The following is a 24,230-nucleotide window of genomic DNA, read 5'->3' as shown; positions in this document are numbered from 1 at the left end:
GTAAACTTGAAAGTGAATGGAGCTGGCTGCTTTTGTGTTAATACAATACAATCTCTGCTGGCAGCTGAAGGCTTTTTTTCCACAATATATATAAAATGACCATTTTGAAAATGAAGGATTTCTGCAAAATCAGCTGACACCTGTCACTAAGGTGTTGGTAATATTTAGGTTTCACTGCAGTAAAGAAGCAAAATTTTGTTGGTTTAAAACAACCATCGGTAAGAAATTGACCAGGAAGAACTGATAATTGTAGAAACTAGTGCCTTGCAAAGAATAAACTAATGCCCATAATCTAATCGATAAACAGCAATAGCTGAATGCTTGGCTGTTGCTGTTAACACTAAAACCAATTTACCCATTTTGCACAACAGAATGAAAATAAAGAACCAGTATAAGTAATATAACTGCGTGCTTTAATTGTATACACAGTAAAGCAATATATAATACAATAGTAAGGCATATATTGTGTGGAATTTGATATGTGGTGATTATGCAGGAAAATATACTTTACAAAACAATTAGTATATGTATTGGAGATGTTAACGTAATGTATAATGCAATATATTATGATGATATTTGAATAACAAACAATACTGGTTAAAATGACATAACATGCCATAGTGATATTTATGCACCAAGTTATACTGATTACTTCCATAGTCAAATACATTCAGGTCATACAAAGTGAACTCAAATGCTTCATGATATTTTTTAAGTAATTCATATTTTGCATCTTTTTTTTGACTCACCCCAAAAACTAATATTCTATTTAATGAAATCACAACTGAGAACACAGTTGCTGCAAGCAAATACCTATTTTAGCAGCAACATCTGTAGTAAACTAACCCTTAATTTGTACCTTATTTAAATGGATTAGAAAACCGATGACACCTTAAAAAAGTTGGTTCGAGGGTGCATTAGAAAGATAATGTAACTCCAAAACAGCCACAAACGGTCTTGAAAATTACTGCCCAATTGTGGAGAGGCTTTGGAAATGATTAATTTCAGAAATCCATTGGTAAATTTTATGCATCTAAGTTATAAATTTAAGAATTATTTTTTCAAATGACAACTAAAACTGTGGTAAAATTTAGCCAAAACAAAACAATGAGGTAGAATTAATATGAGAGTTAAAGACTTTTCTTTTGTAGATAAAGATATCTAATGCCAAACAAAGAAGATCTCTCCAATATATGGTGATTATAACTGAATGATGGAGATTTCCTGGGATATGCAGCAATTCATTCCTGGCATTTCATTAGAAAAATGGAGATGTCAGGTAGAGTTTTGGTTCTGCTATGTGCTACAATATTATTACTGATAAGAAGAAAATAAAGATTAACACTGATTGTGAACATTTTTTCTTATTTGATTACAGCTGAAAATGTTGCAAAGACAAATGCATTACCTCTTACCATTTCAAAATTGTCTTGTTCTGGGGAAGGGGGTTTATAAACAATAAAATTATGTATTATTTGTTAGAAAGCACCCTTTTAGTGAACAATCTTCATAATTGTTACAAATTTAACAATCCGAAACACGTTCCATACAAAGAAATGGCAAGGTATGTAGCTACCAAGATTTTATATGTTTTCACTCTTTTTTTGTACAATTGCATAGAACTGTAAAACCTGCCATTGTTAACAAAACAATAACAGACTTAGGAAACTACTGAAATCTACAGTATATTACCACTACCTTTCACAAAAAAATAGATGTTTTCTTTTTTTTTAACTTGTAAACCTATACGGTCCAATCCATTTATATTTGTATGAACATATAAAAACCATGCTTGACATCTGAAGCCAATGTTGTGATAAAGCACATCTGGTTACTCTGCTGCCTCATCGTCCGTCATGACCGTCACCAAGGTTTCCATTGCGCGGCCAAGATCGTCCACCATATGGAAGAGGCTGCCTACATTGTTACCTGCAGAGGGTTGAGAAACCAGAGAAGATTACCAGGGTCATTGTTTAACACCCCTGGAATGCAGAGGACAAGGTCGAGCAGGTTATGGTTTGCAGTGCCAGCAAGAAAGCAGATGAGTGCAAGTTTTATAAATATGCAAGAAATCATGATGTCTTTTACAAGTGATGACTGATAATAATTAATTCATCCAATTGCCTTCAGTTTTGTTGAATGTGCATGGGCAAAGTTACATTTAATTTCGCCAGGTTTCAGATTATCACAACTTGATTTGAAATAAATGGAAGATCCACTATGATTAACATCATGATTTTAAAACCTTCATTTATTAGGGTATTAATAAAACACATTAACTCAAAGACTATTTCAAACATTGCTTATCTTTTAGTGAAATATTATGGTTATGATTCTATTGATCAAAAATCAAAGCTGAGCAAAATGCATTTAAACACAAGCATTGACAGAGCAGTTCTAATAGCCTTTTTAACACTCATGAGCACATTTATGAGTTTTGTGATGGTCGTTGAAAATTCAAGCCTGGGCATTACTGCCAAGGCAGCATTCATCTCCAATTATCCCCTGAACTGAGTGGCTAGCCAGGCCACGTCAGGAGGTGAGTTAAGAGTCAAGCATATTTGTGGCTGGGCCTGGAATCACACACAAGCCAAACAAGCTACAGATGGCAGGCATCCTTCCCTTGAGAATTTGAGTGAGCCTGTTGAGATTTTACAAAAGACTTGGTCACTATTACTGCTATTGGCTTATTTTTTTCAGATTTATTTAACTATTTGAGTTTAAATTCTTCACGCTGCCAAGGTGGAATTCAAACTCATATCTTTGGATCAAAACCCAGACCTTGGGCCACCAGTTCAGCAATTTAACCAGCCGTATCCAATCAGTAGGTTAATCCCATCTCTGGCCTAGGGACTCCAGATCATGAAACCCCAGGTTCAATTCCCTGAGGTTATACCATTAGTGATGCATCAACTGAACATGTCACCACTGATGTCACACAGGGCCTCAGTGACACTGAACTGGGAAAGGGAATATATTCTGGGGTTCCCATTGCCATCTGATACTCAGTAATCTTGCTGGCTCTCAAGTGCAAGAGGATGTACTTGTGCAAGTTGTCCAACAAAAGAGGGCAGGTGCAATTACAATGTTTAAAAGACATTTAGACAGGATATCAAAGGTTTGGAGGGATACGAAATAGGCAAATGGATCTAGCTCAGTCAGACAACTTGGTTGGCATGGATGAGTTGGGCCAAAGGGCCTGTTTCTGTGCCGTATAACTCTCTGACTCTACTACTGCAACGTTACTAGTTATATTTTAGACATGAGGAACACTTAATTATAACTGCTAACTCAAAGCAATTTATGCTTAAAGTATTTTATTTTATTCCCTTATACCTGCCGATGTGCTTCTGCAGCTGAAACAGATTTTATTTTGGAAGCAGCCAGCGTTGTCAAATAACCGTTATTGCCACACCCCAAGTGATGATCATGGCAAGCGCAATGCTGCTCCAAATTGTAAAGGCAGGGATCACAATAAATGACAATGAAACACCATAAAAATAAGTGCCAGCAATTCAGCCCCAAAGCCTTAAAATTTTTGCAACATACTGATTTTTCGAGCTATTGTCTATTTCAACTGCCGGATGCCCTTGTTTTAAATCATCTTCAATATTAAACACTGCTTCTGTATTCCATCTGATTGTTGTTACTTCAAGGAAATCAACCTGAAGCTAAGTTATTCATACACAATGTAAGGAATTGCTAATATTGTAAGCAAGTCAATCAGAGCATTTGAAGAGAATTCCTGCTGTAAAACATGCTACTGAAAATGGTTTTATCCTCACACCCACTTTCTATATAACTGAACAAAAATTTTCACACTTCAGAGAATAAAAATTGTTCAAATAAAAGGATTATTTTTTCAATTAAATTTAGTGCATTTTGTTATTTTTTGATAAATAAATGTTTTAACGAAGAAATGGTTTCCCATTTAAAAGAGTAAATGATGAACTTGTATCAGTGGAATTATACCAATACAAATGATGTGATTTTAAATTGTTAATATCAAAGACAGATATTTTGCTGACACTGTGTATCTCTACAGCAAACAAGCAATAGAAAGGACTCGTTGGGTGCAGATAATTATGGTGGCATCACTTGGAAGCATTCACTGAAGGAAAGATTCTAAACATCAACAACGTAATTGTTCTCCATAGTTAAAATTAATAATTTGTCAGTGAAAGTTCAAGTTTTCAGATAAATTAGTCCCAACTGTTGACTGTGATTCTACAGATGCACAAATAGTTGAATCATATTTTGAGAATTTATTTCATTAGATTTGGCATCGATGGTTAAGATGGCCAGGCACTGTTACCTTTAAGCAAACCTTAGGCAATTTCAAAGCATAGATCAGATGGACATTTGCCCAGTCCATACCTCTGTACTCCTGACTATCATTTTTTAAATTTACTTTTGATAAACCTTGCAATATCTCTGATAAACATTGAGTACGAAAGGTCTTCTGCAAAAGGAAATGTATTGATAGAGGCTTATTGTTATTTATTTTTATATAATGTTTGCCTCAACATTTATTAAGTAATTTACTGGGGAACTTAATCACAGGTGGCCCTCTCATTTACACTTGCTTTTTAGGCATTCTTGACCATGGGTTCTGTTCTCACCACAGAAGGTAATGTAATGCCAGCTACTCTGACAACGTGCTTTCCGAATTACTTGCATTTATGTGGGTTATAAACCTAAAAACCCATGCCATTTTCCAATTCTCTACGCTTTTGGGGCTGCTGGTCAGTGCTCGCCACTTTTCTCTGCTGGCATTTATAATTTTTCATGACAGAATTATAAAGGCCAATTTTAATGTTATTTTGCTTGTAAAAATTAATCAAATTCTGAGAATTCATTTTGCTTGCAAGATTTACGTGCTAGCAAGAGAAAACATCTCGACAAGCGAAAATAACAAGCATTTTTTCAGTTTCTCATGAGATCTTAACTGCCATGCGAGGTAATCCACAATATGGTATAAAGCAGTAAACGTCTGGCTGGGTGATGCCTAACAACTAAGAAATAGAAGCACCCAATTTTACAGCTCTGACTTCCAACTGTGGCAAATAAATGTCTCTCCCAATATGTGAGGCAGGATATATACATCCTTCCTGGGAGTTAATTTACTTACTATTGATCTTTCCCCCACATGAATTAAAATAAATGAACTATATAAGCTGCACATAATCACAAAACCCGAGGCATCATTGAGAGAGGATTATTTATACTGCACCACACAAGTATAAAAAAGAAAGCATGTTAGGGCAACCAGTGATTAGTTGCTCTCATTTAGGAAGCATTTTTAAAAGCTGACTTGCTGCATCAATGGACTAACAGCACAGACCAATACTTATTAATAGTGAAACACACTGCAAGTGTGAAATGTACATCAAACTATATCTGCTGCGGATGGCGGTAACAATGGAAGAAGCAAACATGCCCGAGCAGCATTGCTGTGGCAGTGAGTTTGTCTCACCAACCTCTTTCACTTTCTTTCCAGGGGCATCCCTCCCTTTAGGTGATGAGTAGATGAAAGGAAAGGGAGAAAAGAAGAAAGAACACTATAGATGAACATTGACACTGAGATTTAACATTTTCATGCAAACAACTGGGTATGAGAATGAAGACACACAGTTCGAAATTGTCTCAGGTTGAGTATTATTAAGTGAGAAAATACTTCAAACGGAATTTCCTTTGTAAACTCATTCATACCATATTGCATGTGGTATCAACCATTCCCCAGGAAGTGCAGATAAAGTCCGAGGATCTCAGCTGAAGGATAGCATTTCTCAATATTTTAATCCCACACTGGCCTGCAATCAGATGCCAGCAGAGGGATGGACAGAGATCGACTCAGCCTTAGAGCGAGCCTACAAGTTTCCTACAAAGTCATCAATTCGAACTTAAGATTGTTGCTTCTGTGGAATACCCAATACAGTAACCACAATCTATCATTTTATGAGTACTTTGTCCCCCACAATCTGACCATTGGGCATTTTTGCATTTATATGGTGAGATAATTTCGCAAATTGAAGTTGTACAAAACTGGTCTCTATATCATTTCATTGCCCACCAAGAGTCATAGTTGGATATTTACCATGAGTGTTAAAATCTACAGCTGGAAATGCTGTTCCGTTGTATTTGTTGCTGACAATAAATAGTTATATTAAAGCTCATAGTTTAAGTTGTCGCTCAAATGCTGCTGCATCCAAGTTCTTCATTTATCATTTATGCAAAACTAATTTACTTGATCTCAGATACTATTTGCATGTAATGTGCTTTTCTTTAAAATCAACCAATTAATTAAAATTATCAAGTTGGAAAATATAACATTTAAATGTTATTCTTTTAATGATTATGATCGATTTTGGCATATTCTAATCATTCAGGTTGGCTATCCTATGTTCATAATATCTACATAATACTTAAGTTCTAATTTCATGATATAGTTAAAAAAATTAGTTAATAATTTGAAAGATGTCTTCTCTGGTAAGCAGTGGCAACAATCAGTTGTTGCTCTTGATAGTTGATAGATCACTAGTTGACATCTAAACTTTGCAAACTCAAGACTTGGAAGCAATACTGGTGCAGCAAATGCCACAGAATTGCATCGCACATCTCTCCAAATTGGACTAAACCAACATTTCTTCCCACCATATCCCCAAGTTTTAATAGTTACCTGATTGTAATAATTATAATAACAAACGGTTTCATCTGCAAAAAAAATAGGTAATCTCCAAGGTTTCGTGACTCAAAATACCTTCAGCTCATAAATCAAACATTAGTGATAAGCTTTTGATCTTGGTTACTGATTTCAAACTCAAATAACATTGGAAAATCTCATTCTCAAAAAGTGGATTGCCATAACAGAAAGTAAGCTATTTGAAAAGAATTCTCAATCTAGTACATATCACATGTATCACCAATCCCTGCAAATTAATTTAAAGTAGTAATCTAGTAAGGAGGTACATGTAAGTAATTCCAACTTCCCTGCTTAAGGTCCCTGCTTATGGGACTGGGTATGAATTGGTATGCACTGGATGTGCTTACTCAGCATAAAACGATTGCCAATCAAATAAAACAGAAAAGAACATGCACTTCCAGAATTTTTACAAATGCAATTGGAGGATCCTTTTTCAAAACTTGTTGCTATTGGTTGGGATACTAATTGAACCATTCTTCAGCAAACTCATGGCAGTCAATGAAAGATGAGGTTAAAACAATTTTTTGAAAAAATCAAATCCCTTTCCTGTGGCAAAAGGAAATGCAGGAATACAACTCAATTCTGTAGATATTACAATCACAACCAACCTGAAATTTCAGTAGCCAGTCCGGACTCCAGCTGAAGGCTGCTTTCGTGAGGGAGGTGCCCTGCCAATGGTCAAGCATGCTGCCGATGAAGGTGCAATCAGTGCCGGCAACTTACCGTGATTATTCGGGAGAGGATCAACTTTTGTCCATCCTTTGGTACTTGGTTTGCACATTGTGAATGCTCATTTGTGCCAAATTTCTAAATTCTACTGCTTTGCTTTTTTTTGTTTCCTGTTCTGCACATGTCAGTCACGAACAGGTACTTTACCCTCTTTACCTGCATCTTTATTTCCATTGCAGCACTCTCACTGATTCCATCTCAACTTAACAACTGAGATTATTAAATCTAATCACCAGTTTAAATATTATTAATATTTTTCTTCAGACAAATGAAGATATATTTCCCACTGCCATTCATGAGAAGAACACCTGTGTAATGGATGAGAAATTGGATCTCGCCACTTTCATCAAAAAAGGACTATTAAAATAGATAAAACATGTACCCATCAGGTTCCTCTGTGAACCGATCTTAGCTTGGTGAAAGAAAACATATCAAACATCTTGCAGAAAATATTCTGTCCCCCACAGCAAAACCAATCACCACTACATAAATCATTTGTGGGGAAGTAGCCTACAATGTGGTGTCAGCTTTTTTACATGGATTTAACAGCTGCCCCCAATTCATTCCACAACACAAGAGCCAGCATGAACAACAGTAGATTATCTCTCAGGGGAAACAGGACTGAATTCCTTTTGGAGTATTATTAGTATCTACTTATTTCAGATACTCTGTCCTCCCCACCCATCCTCTCAGTAAAGATATTAAAATGATTAACAATACAAGGTAATCTGATAAAGCCACTACTGATGTGAACAGTTTTATATTTATATGGACATCAACAGATTAACAATCAATTCATAAAGCACCTGGTTCCATTTCCTTTGCTCATATTCTTGATTAATTCACCCATGTAAAATTCCTTCTGTGCGATCTTAAAGACTGTTTTAATTATATACATGAATTTTATGGAAAACATGAACCAGTATGCAGCCAGAGGAGACCAAACTACTAAGTATGATATTTTACTGGCCCATGTGCCTTTTTATTTTTTTAAACAAATTAAAAATTTAAGGGGCTTATTTGATTTGCTGATAAGTAAATTGTGTGGTGTGTTACGTAGTTCATGAATACTCCACGGTTGATGGCTGGTCCACAACTTAACAAACTGTCCTTACTGTTTCTTGTTGAGGGAAGGAGACATAAGCTCAAATCTCAGCTTCTGATTGCTATCCAATAACTCCTACGGGGAAGTGTGTTTATTTGTGGATGGAAACGGAGGATTAAGCAGCCTAGTGATGTTCACACAAAGAATCCATTCAGCATTTGTCAAGTCAGTGTTCTCATTGAATCCGAGATCCACACTTTATGCTGTGTATCAGCACCTACATGCTCTTTATTCCTCTCTGCAACAACACCGGCTGACTTTATCTTAAAGGTGCCACGGTCTGCAGTTCCAACTTATTCTCTGCCACATTTGATGCTGCAAAAGGTGATTTTTTTTTTTCCTTTTCATGTCAAGACGACAAACCTCAACAAGCCGTTGGATTTCAAATACCACCACCCCCCACCTTAAATTTCTCCTCACCCCACCTCTCTCCCCAGTCTTACCCTTTGCCGTGGTTTTACCATCCCTTCTAATCTCCCCCTCTCCAATCCTGAATGATCAGTCCTCAACAGAAGCCTCGGCTTCACTCCCCGACGTTACCATCTGAATGACTTCCTGAGCCCAATGAGAGCTTGAACACTTCTTCTGTTACTTCTGTCTCCTTTGTAGGATAGTCCTCACTCTGGACTGTGGATGCTTTACTTTGTCTCCAGAATTCCTGGATCCCCTCCCTCTGGCTTCATCATTTGTCCCGATCTATTCATTGCTAACTGTCGGCAGTTTCCCACTCCCTCGCTCACTCTAACCTACCGCCCTCAGAATTTGCAGCACTCTAACTAACCAAGAGCCAACTCTGACATCATCAAACCTACCAACAAGGGTGGTGCTGTTGTAATCTGGCCAACTGACCTCTCTCTTGCAGAGGCCAAACATCAGGTACCAGAGACACAACCTCATACCTCCCACTAGATCATGACCCCACCAATAAACATCAGACCATTAGAGGGCAGGTGCAGTAGTGTAGCGGTTAGCGTAACACTATTACAGCGCCAGCGACCCGGGTTCAATTCCCACCGCTGTTTGTAAGGAGTTTGTACGTTCTCCCTGTGTCTACGTGGGTTTCCTCTGGGTGCTCCGGTTTCCTCCCACATTCTAAAGATGTACAGGTTAGGAAGCTGTGGGCATGCGATGTTGGTGCCGGAAGCGTGGCGATACTTGCAGGCTGCCCCCAGAATATTCTATGCAAAAGATGTATTTTCACTGTGTTTCGATGTACATGTGACGAATAAAGATATCTTATCTTATAGACATTCACGGACCTCATTTCACCAGGAGATCCTCCCTCTGCAGCTTCCAACCCCACTCTGCCCTGCTTCTACCTTGCCAAAGATCCACAAGCAGAACTGTACAGGCAGACCAATTGTTTCAGCCTGCTCTTGTCCCACCGAACTTATTTCTTTGGACCTTGACTCCAGTCTTTTTCTCCTGGCCCAGTGTCTTCCCACTTACATCCATGACACTTTGGATGCCCTCTGCCACTTCTAAAGTTTCTAGTTTCCTGATCCTTACCGGTTCATCTTCACGGTGGACATATTCGCTCTCTACACCTCCGGCACACATCAGGAGAGGCTGTTTGCTTCTTCCTCAAAGAGAGGCCCAATAAGCCCCCCTCCACCAACACACTCATTTGTCTGGCTGAACATGTCCTCACATCGAACAAGTTCTCTTTCAACTGCACTTTACTTTCTCTCAGATCAAAGGTGTGGTGATGAGCACTTGCATGGGCCTGAGCTATACATGGAAGTGTCTTTGTTTCAGTCACAGTCAAGACCATTCTGCCAACTGTTTTTCCAAGTAATCAGGTTATAGACTATGTATCCCATGGCTCATCTTCCTGGAATGTTGTCAGGTAAAAAGCATGCAAGGCTAACCTACAATAAGGTCAAAATTCAAAGTCTACTTACGCCGGGAGCTTGGAAAGGAATTGTTGAGTTGCTCCATTACATCTTCCAATCCACTGCTGGTACCCTGGGTGGGACTCAACAAATCCTCCTCACCTAAAACAAGATTTTTTTCCTTTTTGTTAATGTACACAAGAAGCTTCTACCTAAAAATGCAGAGCAAAAAAAAAACAACATTGCAATGTACTTTTTCAGTAACAGGATCTTTATCAGACACTTGCAGCCACTTTATGCATTCACAGTACATACCAACATGACTAAACATAATTCTAAGATAGCTGGAAGTGCAAGAAAATCAACAGCAATAAAGAATGAAGAGTAAAATTGTTTATTTTAACAACAAATATGGGCAAAGGGTAATAATCCATGTTAAAATGGTGTAATCTTGGGGACACTAAATGATGACCAAGTATGTTTTAAGATGTCTGTAAGATCTCCCTCTATTTTGCTGGAAGAACTCAGTGAGCCAAGCCACATCTGTGGAGGCAAAAGAATGGTTGATGTTTTGGGTCAAGACTGTGCATCAGGACTGAGGTAAGATCGACAATATATGGAAATGAGAGGAAGGAGAGAGAAAGATCGGTGGAACCAGGTTGAGGGGAGGGGTTGGGGGGGGGGGGGTGATGACGATGTGAAGATGGAGCCAGATGGGGAGGGGGAAGAGGAGACTGTTGGCACAGAGGTTCCTTGGTGGAAAACAGGGCAAAGGAAAGGTGAACCAAGGGAGAAGAAAGAGAAACCCAGGTGGATAGGTATAAGGGTGATGGGCAGTTAGAACCAGGTGGGGAGGATGAAGAGGTAAAGAGTCTAGGTAACTGTGGGGGGGGTGGGGGAGGGGGTTGGAAGTTGATGGCAAATGTGATTACGTCTATGAGTTCCACACGAGTGCAGGAAGCAGCAGTTATTGATGCAAGAGAGAAAGAGTTGGGGAGGGTTGCCACAGTAGGTTCAGAACAAAGACTGTTCCACATGGCCAACAAAAAAATATGTATAGCTGGGGCCCAGGCAAGTGACCAGGGCAACACCTTTGATTTGTGGAAAGTGGAAGGAATCAGAAGTTGTTGACAGATAAGAGTGTTGGTGAAGGAGCTGGTTGGGTCTTTGTTCCACAAAGAAGTGGAGGGCCCCAAGACCTTCCTAATGGGGGATGGAGGTGTATCCCCCACCTCTATTTTGTAGCTGGTTCATGATGTAGACGAAGTAATGAAAGTACTTCAATAATATTACAGGGCCAATCATAAAGTACTGTACCTTCAGGCCCCTGCAGTATAAAAAAACAATTTTAATCTTTTAACCAGCATCAAAAAATCTCCATGTCAAATAGTAATATTAAGTTTTGAGCAATAATTTCCAATTCACTGTAAGTGGTAACAGATGGCACTACATGGAAGGCAGCAAATTCTTCACTTTAACAAACAATGAGAATGGAATCTCGAGTAGCTTCCTTATCAAGAGGGTTGTCGCACTTCAGATGAACAGGAGCCTTTTGAGTTGCAATACTGCTTGACAATTACCTTGGAGATGAATTAATTTTCTGAATTTAATTCTCTCCTATACAACCACAATTTATATGTAATGTTTTTGAGAAAACATTTGTACTTGAAGCAACGTTAGTTGGAATTTATACATCCAAGTGTGGATGGGAATACAAAAGTATTATGTGGGTGAAAGAATCCGCTGAAAAGCAGAAGAGGAGACACAATTTAGTACATTGAGAAAGGAAGGTTCAGCAAGTTAAAGATTTTGTTTTACAGATTCCGTGATCCATGCAGAAGAAATAATTAAAAAGTGCCATTACTTAAGAGACAAAGCAGACTGAAAGAACCCATGTGAAATTTCAAACGAAGAATGTGTTTTTCAAAGGGAGGAAAGGCAAGCTTTGTTTTTAAAATGGAGGGCAAGACAAGGTGAATTCCTTGGGTATGCAGTGTATTTGCCAAACCAGAAGAGTCACAAGAGCTCAAGGGCAAATTGCCCAACTGTAAAAGCCATTGCAGGACAGGGTCGCAGCTAGTGGAGGTGCTGCCTCATACCTCCAGTGACCTTGGTTTCATCCTTGACTTGTGGGGGCAGCTTGTATGTTTCTCCCTGTGACTGTGTGAGTTTCCTCCAGGTGCTCCAGTTTGCTCCCACAACACAAAGACTTGCAGGTTGATAGGTTAATTGGCCTCTGTAAATTGCCCCCAGTGTGTAGGCAAGTGGGAGAATTTGGGGGAGTTGATGGAAATCTAGGGAGAAAAAGTTGCAGGGATAATTTATGGGGGAAAAGGGATTGCTCTATGAGTCAACAGTGACTAGATGGATGGAAATGTCCTTCTTCTACGTCATAATGAAACGTGCACATAACTCGTTCACATCTGCAGCTACCCAAGAAAGGAGCAAAGCAGGTAAACTATAATTATTGTATTACTTATAGATTACAAGGCAGCCGGTTTTGTGAACACAGACTCCACTGAAAGTGTTGTCTTCTTGTCGAAGACTATTTGGGTAGCAGGTTAAACTTTATGTTTAAGTCATGCATCCATTCAATGGCTTTGAGTGAGCCCTGTGGACAGATGTAGTATCACTGTGACAGGGGTACTTTGAACACGATTTGCTGATGTAAACTTTAGTCTGACTCTCATATCTCCAATTCCAGCTCAGGCTTTATGACATTTTCCAATTGCATAGCAAATGCCTGCTTCTTCCTTAGCCTGTTCTTACAATGCAAATTAGGTTTATCAAGGAAATTTTACACTGAAATATCCAAAACATGCCTCCAGATGTCATATTTATCCAAAGGTCAGATAATCCAGCAAGAATGCTGAAGTTCATGCAAAGTGTTTAGCTGTTACAGATAGGAGCAGAGAGATATGGCTTGGGGCAGGGAAGGGACTGAAGCTGGCCAAGTTAACCAAGAAAATCGAGCAAGCCGGAGAGTCCTGAGGACCTTTGCCTTCTTTGTTCTCCAAGTTCTGATCCTTTGCTTTGTTTCCTTGTTTAAAGACCAATGAACAGCACATGCAAGAAGCACTTGTTCACACTCTGGTTTTTGGCAACTCCACATTGCAAGGAAAGGCAGCACCCCAATAGGAGGGATTGTTGACACAGAAATCAAATGGTAACAAAACAATGGAAACAGCAACTAGGATTGCCAGATGAAAGAACAAGGCCAGAGAGATTGGAAATCTCTTAAAACTGCATTGAAAGACCAAGAGATGCCCTATTTGTGAATATCTACTGCATGCCTCATAACTAGTGTTCTCAGGAGTAGACCCAAGCAATGTCACAGATGCATTTCTTAATTCCCAACCCCATCTGTAACAAACAAAAATGTCTTTGAAATTATTAAAACATTGCGGTATGACTTGCAAAATGTCACTTAATTATTCTGTACTACTTCACTTCTTATAAATGCAATGCTATTCAAGCTAAATTAAAAATTTTACAGACCATTTCATTCAAATAAGGCCTCATTATTGCAACTAGCCATTAATTATGAACACAAGACAGTAATGGAGGCAGCCATATCGCCCTGTCTAGCACAGCCTCATATTTAATGATTTCAGCTTTGACAGCTCTGAGAATCATAGAGTTATACAACACAGAAACAGGCCCTTTGGCCAACTCGTCCATGCCAACCAAGTTGCCTACCTAAGCTAGATCCATTTGCCTGTTCTATATCCTTCCAAACCTTTCCTATCCTGTCTAAATCTCTTTTAAACATGTAATTGTACCTGCCTCTACACTTCCTCTGGCAGCTCATTTCATATACCCACCACCTTCTGTGTGGAAAAACTTGCCCCTCAGGCTCCTGTTAAATCTTTCACCTCTCACCTTAACCCTATGCCCTCCAGTTTTTAGACTCCCCTACCTTGGGAAAAATACAATGACCATTCACCTTATCTACACCCCTCATGATTTTATATACCTCCTGAAGGTCACCCCTCAGCCTCCTATGCTCCAGGGAAAACAGCCCAGCCTATCCAGTCCTCTCCTAATAACTCAAGCCATCCAGTTCTGATAACATTCTTGTGAATCTCTGCGGTATAGAATTCTGAAGATCCACAATGCTTTGAGAGAAGAAATTAGCATCTCTATCTGAAATGCAAAACCCCCTGTTCTCTCAGCATCTGCTCTGTAAACCCCACTCAGAATCTTTCTTACTTCCATTAGCTCAAATCTCACTCTTCTAGACTCCAATGAGAGTTGGCCCGTCACTTAATCTTTCCCCATAAAACACACCCTTTGTGCCAGGAATCGACCTACTGAATTGTCTCTGAAACATCTCCAGTTGATGGTCTCATCGATCCCCTTTACTGCTATAGCAAGGGCTCATTTCCCCTTCCAATGAAGAGCCAGCCAAACACCAACAGTGACTGGGGCAGATCACTGTTGTGTTTGCTACCAAATTATTTAGAACAAGTAGGAAGAGTCCCAATACACAAGTGATGAAAATAAACTCCTGGGTTCTAATAGCAAATCAGATTGGCTGAATAATTATCACCCTGGCGTAAAATGGACTGGCCTGGCTTAGTCTGATGCTACATAATTGTTTCTAAGTTACCAGCACCAGTTGTCTTTTCCTGGACATACAACAACCGAGATATGCAAGTTGGAGTCATCTCGGGAATCCTCTCGTAGTGAGCAGTACTTCGCTCACGCACAATGCAAGTCACCAGGTGAACAAAAGGGGAACTATTCAAGTCCCAATAGAAATAATACAAGAGCAGAAACAAAATGATTAAAGATCACATTAACTTTAATTATATTATTGCAAATTACACTGATCAAAAAGAGCTACAAAGATACTTTAGGGATTATTGAGTCGTAACATTCTGAAGTTTGTTTGCAATTGATACGATGAAAACAATTCTTTGTTTCTTTCATTGAGTACAACCATGTTGCCTCAATAATGGGTGTGGTGGGGTGGGGGAGAAGGGAAGGAAAGTTAAATGATAGACTGACTGATATAATATAACTTCAATTCAACAATGAACAACTGATTGAGCCGTGGCAAGTACTGTTAAATAGCAACACTGTCTATTGCTCCCCATTCACTCATCTGCCACAGACCTTTCAAGAGTGCAGAACGTAGCTCTGCATTGGTCATTGGGGTCTTTAACAACACAGTCCTCTGTCATAGCAAACATGTGTTTGGAACTTCACCATTGACAGCTATTACTGGAATCTATCTGTTAAGGTGTGTACATTTTGATGTGTGGGTGTCAGCTACAAAGAACATTCCAGGGCTGGGCTATCTGATCAACACCAGTAGCTTCTGAAGTTACAAAAGCAAAACACAGCAGATGCTGGATTTTCTCCTCCTTTCTCCCTTGCCTTGCATCTTAAAACCTCAGGATCTATATTTCCATATCTGATGAAAGGTCATTAACCTGAAATGTTGAACTCCATTTCTCTCTCCACAAAAGCTGCCCAACAAGCAAGCTTTTGTATTTCCAGCATTTTCTGTATTCAGTTCCCAGAGATGTTTGAACAATGCAACACTCGATAGCACCAACACAGACTGAGGCGGGCTAATACAGCAGCCCTGGTGTTTTTGGCAAGGGTTCAGGGCTGGATATTAAACTGGAGGTGAGGAGGGAGCAGAAAACTGGACATTGCTGTATTAGCCCACCTCAGTCTGTGTTGGTGCTGCCAGGTGTTCCACCGTTGTCACAGACTTACTCAACACGGAAACGGGCCCTTCAGCCCACTGAGTAAACGCTGACCATCAAGCACCCATCAAACACTCATCCCATTTTATTCTCCCAGATTCTACCAATCACCTGCACACTTGGGATAATTTACACTGGCCAATCAACCAATTAACTCACAACTTGGGAGATGGGAGAAAATGGCAAGTATCAGAGAATCCAACAAGGCTTTCTTTAGGTGCCGCAAACTTCAATACAGTACCCGACTGGAGGTATTTACTTCAAAAGTAGATATCCAGCCAGAAACTATGGAATCCCAGGGCCCGGCAACGTTAGGTGCTCATGGTCCATTGCCAGGTAACTGGAAGTCAATTAAAGGTCGGGATCAAGGAAAATTGAATGCCAGAGTGATAACTGAAAGGAAGAAACAAGATTAAGGCCTGGACTGGGGAGTGATCAGAAGAGTCAAGTATTATGGTCGGGAGGGTGGGGGTGCCTGATGGAAGGGTCACCTAATGATGCAAGAACACTAGGCACGATGAAGGAGATGAAAAGGTGGGTTAGGCACATCTGGATCCAGAGCCCCAGGAAAGTCAACAGGGGTGAATAAAAATGCTGGCTCCATTAATGGCACACAACCTCATTATGATATTTAGAAGATGGAGGTATAAAGGTAATTGAGAGATCAGAGAGATGGGGAATTGCCACAGAAGAGGCCAGCACAGATCAGCCACAACCACAGTGAATGGTGCGGCAGGGGTTGAGCAGCTGAGTGGCCTACTCCTGCTCCTGATTGTGTTACAGATCGCCAACGTGCCCCCTTAGAGTTGATTGATTCATAACCCCCTCCACCCCCCCACCATTTCTGCCCTCATCAGTAAAATCAAAAGTGGGTGGGTTCAAGGCACCTTGGGGTCAGATTTCATGCTTAACTTTTCAGCATCCCACTTGAATAAAAACAGCAAACTCTGGGGTTAAAATTCTCCCCAATGTGCTATTGAAAAGATCAAGCAAATGAATTCCAGCAGGGAGCCAGAGCTGACAAGTTTAATCTGGAGAAATGACTTCAGGAACTCTCTATTATGCAAAATCGTTCATGGTATCCCAGCAGAAACATTTTTTCTGCCTGGTGTTTTATGACTAATGATCTTCTGAAAGACCTGCACATTTTCAAAGCAGTGAGCCACAGTTACACTGAATAAATTTTATTTTCTTTACAACCTCAGCACACTGATTTTAACATTGGCAGTGACTTTGGCACAAGCAGGATCTGGAATCATTTGATTATGTCGACATTAAAGCATGTTTTCCATCATCACCTCTTACTGAAATACAAATGATTTTACCAACCCGAAAGGCGAGTTAGGATCAAGGTTGCAACCTTCTTTGCTGACCTATGTTATACATTCTGCAAAGGCACGGTAGTGCAGCGGTTAGCATAACAGTATCGCAGTGCCAGAGACCCAGGTTCAATTCCGGCCACTGGCTGTAAGGAGTTTGTACGTTCTCCCCGTGTCTGCGTGGGTTTCCTGCGGGTGCTCCGGTTTCCTCCCACATTCCAAAGATGTACAGGTTAGGAAGTTGTGGGTATGCTATGTTGGTGCCGGAAGCGTGGAGACACTTGTGGGTTGTCCCCAGAACACTCAACGTAAAAGGTGCATTTCACTGTGTGTTTCAATGTACATGTGACTAATAAAGATATCTTATCTTAGATGGGAAACTTGCTAACAAAATTCTAATACCGTGATTATAAGGGCAGTACTTAAATACACTTTCTCCGCTGCAACTTGAGAGACTTGAGCAGATGAGAGGTGGCTCACCATGGAGACGGGACAAGATAAAGTGCACACTAAAGAGCATCTGACCTGTTGTGGAGACTGCAAATTCTTTAATTAGTGGTGAAACAGGAAGCAATTTTCTTGCTTGGGTCGAGTACAAGAGCTGGATAGGAGGTTAGTAGTTATCTTGCACGGTTGATGAGTACCTCCATTGCACCAGAATATCAGGGGAGCTTAGTATTTTGCATAACTGTCAACTTATGAAACTGAATTTTACTTAAGATCAACACATTCAAATCAAGACTCCTGCTGAGGTCACTTGTGATCAATTTTGTGGCTCATCCCTTGTTCTGTTGTGACGAATCACAGACCAGTCATGGAGATTACATAGTAATTTGTGCTCACCAGATTCTAGCAAGAACTTGGCTATAGACACCACAGGACTGTTTAACACCATAGACCTGATTCTCTGATCTGCAGATCCTACATCACAGCACACTGGAAACATGCCATCAGATGAAATACCTCTGGATCTGCTCTGTGCTATGCGTTGTAACTCTGCAGTTAATGATTTATAAAATCATTAATTACAGTAGCACAAAATCAGCAATTCAGTACAATTCCCTTCTCTGACTGATGGCTGCCCCTTCTCCTGCTCATTAAATTGAAACTGGTCCCAATAAGGCTTCTCAGTTTCTAAGTCCCCCCCAGCTTCAGAGGTAATATGCATTTGCACCACATTTTTGGGATGGGAGTACATGCCTCAAGATAAAACCATTTACTAAAATCTCAGCAAAATAGAAGGGCGTGTTCTGTTAATCATCACAAAGCTGTCTATTATTGTAGTCATGAAAAGACCAGGGGTGATTCTTAAGCAATGGTTCATAACACTTATCCCCTCAAATCAATTCCCTTGACCAATTTTGTGCTCTTCATTGGTCAATTATTCTACTCAGCATACACTGTCTTTAGAAAGATGAGCTATCCTCCTCTTCATGAGGAATGCTGCAAAAATGCAAGTGGAAGGCAGGGAGTGGTTCAAAGAATTCCTGTTGAATTAACTAGCAGTACACTCCTCCCTGACAAATATGTGGTAGTAGAGGGACATGATTCCACAAATTACAAGAGAGCTTGGGAAAGATGGAATTGCTTCAATTTAAAATTCGCTTTTCATTCCTACATTCAATTCTTCATATAGAAGTGCACCACAAACGTAGAGAATTATAACCTCCCGACCCCAAATGGTGCAGAAATCTCCACCAATAGGATACAGCTGAGGGAGGCCGAATTTGTGGTGATAAAAAGCAAAATAAGGCAAACTTCATAAACATACTGCCTTACCAGAGTACTCAATGTTACATAAAATTATGGTTGCTCAATATAGATGAATGTTTCAGTAAATTTATCCTCTTCTATAACAAGTTACAGAACTAACATTTTGGTGTGCTAGTAATGGCTTGACTATTATGGATTATATTCATTTCTTTGCAGTTTTCCCCATGTATTAAAGAAAAATGCCTCCTGAAGGTCAGTACTCCCTTGCTGTTTTGCTTAGCCTGCATTTCCAATATAAAGGGTTTTTAATACAAAAGAATATAATGACAAATAGCCACACAGAAATAACTAAAGATCCCATTTTAAGAGGTTATAAAAATTAATTTCTATAGATCACTGAACTATAACACAAATTAAATATTAACAAATATGCTAGTTCAGAATTCAGATATCACCTTCACTTAAGCCCAGTTTAATTCCTGCGCAGGATTCTTGTCATAATTGTCAAAGTATTTAGGAAAACTTCACTCATTGAAGCACAGGCCCTTTTGTTGAAAGTCATGCTGGTCATTACTGAATCATGACGAAGGAATAAACTTTCAGTTTGTGCACTATTTTCTGTTGTAACACACATAAACAAAATAACTTGTTTACTAAGCTTTGTTGTCAACAACGTAAGTAGCAAAATGTCACACGTGACTTTGTGGTTTATAGAACAATTCATTATACAAATCTATATAAAAAATTGCTTGCTACTTATCCTCTTTCTGCATGCAATCTACCATTTTGGTGCTAATTTAGACTGGTGAGTTGGTGGCTCATCTTAACTTTCCCAACTTCTTCACTCTTTTCAGACTGGTATATCAAACAACTATTTCTCAAATAAAATTGAAGAGGTGTAAAGGTCAATACATGAGTCACTTGAGGCGTTATAACACTCATTAGCTTAAATGTTGATTTCTTCTCTAAAAAAAAAGCACATGAAAGATACTTTGTATTTTATTTCTGATTTTGACTTAAGATCTTCCTATTTTGATTCAGTTATCTTTGCAGTTGCTTTTAAGCCTTTAGGGTGAGATGACTATTTTCAAGTTGTTCCCGAGCAGAAACTGCCTTTTTTGATGAAATATTCAGTCGCACAACATGTTAAAGCTTGTCAATATGGGATACTCTGGTCATGATAAGTTAAGCTGATATTTGGAAGTTTCTCAACAGTATTAACAAGTATTTTTTCTTCAAAATCAATATAAAAATGAAAGGATACAAAAAAGCTGGGTAAATTCTGTGAGGTGCAGTCAATGGAAGAACAATTTTGAGAATTGTGCTGAGTTCAGCATGTCCAATCCCACAGGGCTCCAATTTTCGAGTGAATCATCATCGCTTTTCAAATCAATGATATATTTCAGTGGCGAAGGACACAACAGACCATTTGAGTTTTGTTACAAGAGAAACAAAGTGAAAGACTAATTACTTCAGTGACAGGAGCACAGCTTAATGAACTATTAGTTCAGGCAAACCAAGAAGCTATAAGGAGTAACGTTGGGTTTGTGTTGACTGAGCTGAAACCAGCTGAAAAGGAACTCTACAGACTTAACAATGATCCATAATGATTCCGACATTGTCTGGGATGATGGAGAAAACAACTAAGTTGCCAAAGCGACTCACACCAAGAGTAATCAGACAATTGACAATGATTTGCCACAAACATCTCATGAAGAGCACCACCAGGGCCAGACATCAAGGTACTATAACAGGAGATGGCAAAAGATGTACCCTGCCTTTCAGGAGAGGTGGATGGAAGTTGTCACTGATATAATATGCAACTTGCCTCAGTATAAGTGCCAGCTGGGGCAAACACCATGGGTTGGCTTGCAAGGCGGCTCAGTGGAGAGGGATAAATCTCAGGGGCTCTGAGATAAGACTTTCATTGACTCTAACAGGAACAGACAATGAGCTGCTACATTTCATGCAACATTTGCCTTTAATTTATAACTTCAATTCCTCCAGTCTGTGTTTTTTTTGAAAAAAGCAAAGAACATAGAACAGTACAGCACAGGAACAGGCCCTTCGGCCCACAATGTTGTGCTGAACTAATTAAATGTAATTAAATGCTGAATTAAACTAATCCCTTCTGTCTACACAATGTCCATAACCCTCCATTCTCTGCATATTCATGTTCCTAAGAGCCTCTTAAACGCCTCTATCGTACTTGCCTCCACTACCAGTCCTGGCAGCGTATTCCAGACACCCATCACTCTCTGCGGAAAATGCCCCACGCATTCGCTTTGAACTTACCCCGTCTCACCTTAAATGCATGGCCTCTATAAGACATTTCACCCGTGGGAAAAAGATATTGGCTGCCTATCTATGCCTCTCATAATCTTGTAAACCTCTATCAGGTCTCCCCTCAGCTTCTGCCGCTCCAGGGAAAACAACCCAAGTTTGTCCAACCTCTCCTCACAGCACATGCCCCCATGAATTCTTTTAGATTTTTAGAACATCATACTTGAGTATAATTCAATCTGACTCCTGAATTGTGACAGGCACCTTTAATTAAATTAGCTAGTATTTCAAAATAATCTGTCATGTTAAACTCCCTCCCTGTGCTTATTTATCCCTTTTTTAATCCCCTCAGCAATTTTACTGAACTCAAACTTCATTTACACAGATATCCAACGAAACCTCATGTTCGCATGAAGTTCTGCTCTAACGAATTTCCATTTAATCTTATAGGCTACTATCTATATTGTTACTAAAATGCATTTGCGAGTTTCAATTTTTAGGAATTATTTAATCAGCTGGATAATATATTTAATTCTCTTCCTCTACCCAACATCTTGGATATATTTAGAACTTATTTCCCTGGTAATTCACACAAATGCTGCGAAACAAAATCTGACACATGCTGAAGGAAGGCATTTGGAAAGGTGACCAAACCTTGGTCAGAGAAATAGGGAAGGCAGAAGTTGTCAAGTGAGGTCACCTGCTAAAGTCCTGGATAGCTAAAGGAATGATAGGCAATGAAAAACAATGGACATAGGGTCTGAATGGAGAAGCAAAGAGATCTCAAGCAGTTATAGAGCTATAGCAGTGTGGCCATGGAAGAATTTGGGAGCACGGAAGAGGATTTTAAATATCAAGTGCTGCTGGACCAGTAGCCAATGTCGATCAGTCGGCATTGTGCTGATAGGTAAATGGCACTTCGTGGGAGTTGGCAACGTTAATCACATTGTGCCACAAACACAACGGCCCACAACTTGGACACATGCTCTGGGGAGAGTAAAACTGAGTGTTGGGATTGTCCATTCAGAAAGTCGTCTTCGTGGTGTAGTGGCTGCAATTTTTTAATTCATTTATTGGATATGTGTATCAATGGTCAGGCCAGCATTTATTATCCATCACTAGTTAACCTTTAGAAGTTGTGGTAAGTCAGCATAACGTGAGGTTTGGAGAAAAAATGACTGATGATGGTGTTCCAACATGAAAACGATTTGGGCAAATCATAAAGAAGAATTGGCAGGAATAAGTATTGCTATTTGGTTTATATGGAAGGATGATATCCTAAAGTAAGCTGAATCCCACTAAGTGCTTTCATCTCGAGTTAAGAAAATTGTGTTTTCAAGTCCCACGAGCAGCATTAACATTTCTCATGGGTTTCAACCTCATTGAACAAAGCCTTGAGTTGCACTTGGACGCATGCAGTATTTGGAGCAAACACTGTAGATGTAGCGATTAGGAAGCAAAAACAGAAAATGCTGGAATACACAGTAGCTCAAGCTGCATCACTGGGGAGAGAAACATAGTCGATGCTTTGGAATAAGGACCTGTGATCTGAACTGGAAAAATTCGATTGTCTTCTCACCTTTCCAGTTCTGACAAAGGGTCTTTGATTCAAAATGCAACTCTGCTTCTCTTTGATGCTGCAGGATCTGCCCAGTGCTTGCAGCATTTTCTGTTTTTGTTCTGTGCATAAGTATGCCTGACAGTGACTTGTATACCTCTCAGAGATCTTAAAGGGACATAAATCTAATACCCACTGATGCAAGTTTCAAATACAAACTTCCTCATCCACAATTAGGTGACAACTGTGCTGAGGATTCTTGACTCTCCACAGGCAGCCTCCCAATTTGCAGAGAGATATTTGAAAACAACACCAATATAATGCAGAACTTTCAACTGTAGACTGCCTTTAACACAGCCAATGTAAAAGACTCTACTTTGTCCAAGTAAGATAAACAGGTTGACGCATTTTGACAAACTGCATGTCATGCCAACTTTCAGCCAAAACATCCCAAGAATTTTTCTCTTGTTCTAACTCTCTATTGACTGACTTATCACCCAAAAGTTCAAGCAGCTCCTCCTGAACATCATTGGAAACTGTGACAAGGTTACTGCATCAGCTACAAAAGGCGGGATGATGTAGTCATGGTCATTTCCTTCAGGAAAGTATTTTTCCAAACAGTCTTTGGAGGGAAAGCAAGTGAATTTAATTGACTCCACGACCTTCAACGAGAATGGGACACTCCAACCAGTTCCTTTTGCCAGATCATCAAAAGCCATATGGCCATGGTCCTTTCCATATCTGACCATATGCCCCTCTCTCTCCCCCTCTCCATTACCCTTCTGCTTCACCTTCATCCTCACCAGCAATACAACCCCCATTTCAAGGTATTCCAGCTGTCCAGCACCATCTGCAACTCGAGGTTCCATCAGGTTTTTGCTTTGTCCTTGACTGAAGCTGTGACAGTAGGAAAAGCAGCAGGAGAGGCCTGGGACCTAATACGAGCCGGTCCAATGTAACAAAAAAATGTCATGCACTTCGAATCCTCCCTCGGATAATGTTCCTTCATGGTCCCACAAGGGTTCATGCCCCACAGTCTGAAGACTGCCCTCAGCGTTATCAGTCCTGTGCAACTTAATGGTGTGTGGCACCATGTACCGATAATGAACTTTATCTCAATATTTTGATTTCTTTTACTTTAGCTACTTGCATTCTTTTGTGTCACCCAGAGAGTTGCTCATCTCCAACACTGGTGATGCTATTCTTTCCATTAAAATCACCTTTCTACTGTGTATCTCTGTGCATGTGACTGTGGAGTACTT

The 24,230-nt window shown here is 39.7% G+C and overlaps 1 protein-coding gene across 7 annotated transcripts in view; it reads right to left on the bottom strand.

Moving 5' to 3' along the window:
• Positions 1-394: 394 nt before the first annotated feature.
• dmd (dystrophin) overlaps positions 395-24,230 on the bottom strand; it is a 1,415,828-nt gene continuing 1,391,992 nt past the window's right edge. For 3 of the 7 annotated variants that reach the window (XM_052015086.1, XM_052015087.1, XM_052015089.1), the window contains 2 exons: positions 10,442-10,534; positions 418-1,929 (listed from right to left, as the gene is read on the bottom strand). In XM_052015086.1, coding sequence (XP_051871046.1) covers positions 1,832-1,929; positions 10,442-10,534 — 191 coding nt within the window. In that variant the 3' untranslated portion in view covers positions 418-1,831. Of the gene's footprint in view, positions 1,930-5,480; positions 5,513-10,441; positions 10,535-24,230 lie in introns of all 7 variants that reach the window. The other 4 variants (XM_052015085.1, XM_052015088.1, XM_052015091.1 and 1 more) reach the window with 3 other exon arrangements.

Source organism: Pristis pectinata, chromosome 4 (genome assembly GCF_009764475.1).
Source record: "Pristis pectinata isolate sPriPec2 chromosome 4, sPriPec2.1.pri, whole genome shotgun sequence".
In the NCBI taxonomy this organism is placed as follows: Eukaryota; Metazoa; Chordata; class Chondrichthyes; order Rhinopristiformes; family Pristidae; genus Pristis; species Pristis pectinata.
The sequence above is the reverse complement of the archived record's forward strand: the minus strand, read 5'-3'. Positions and strand labels throughout refer to the sequence as shown.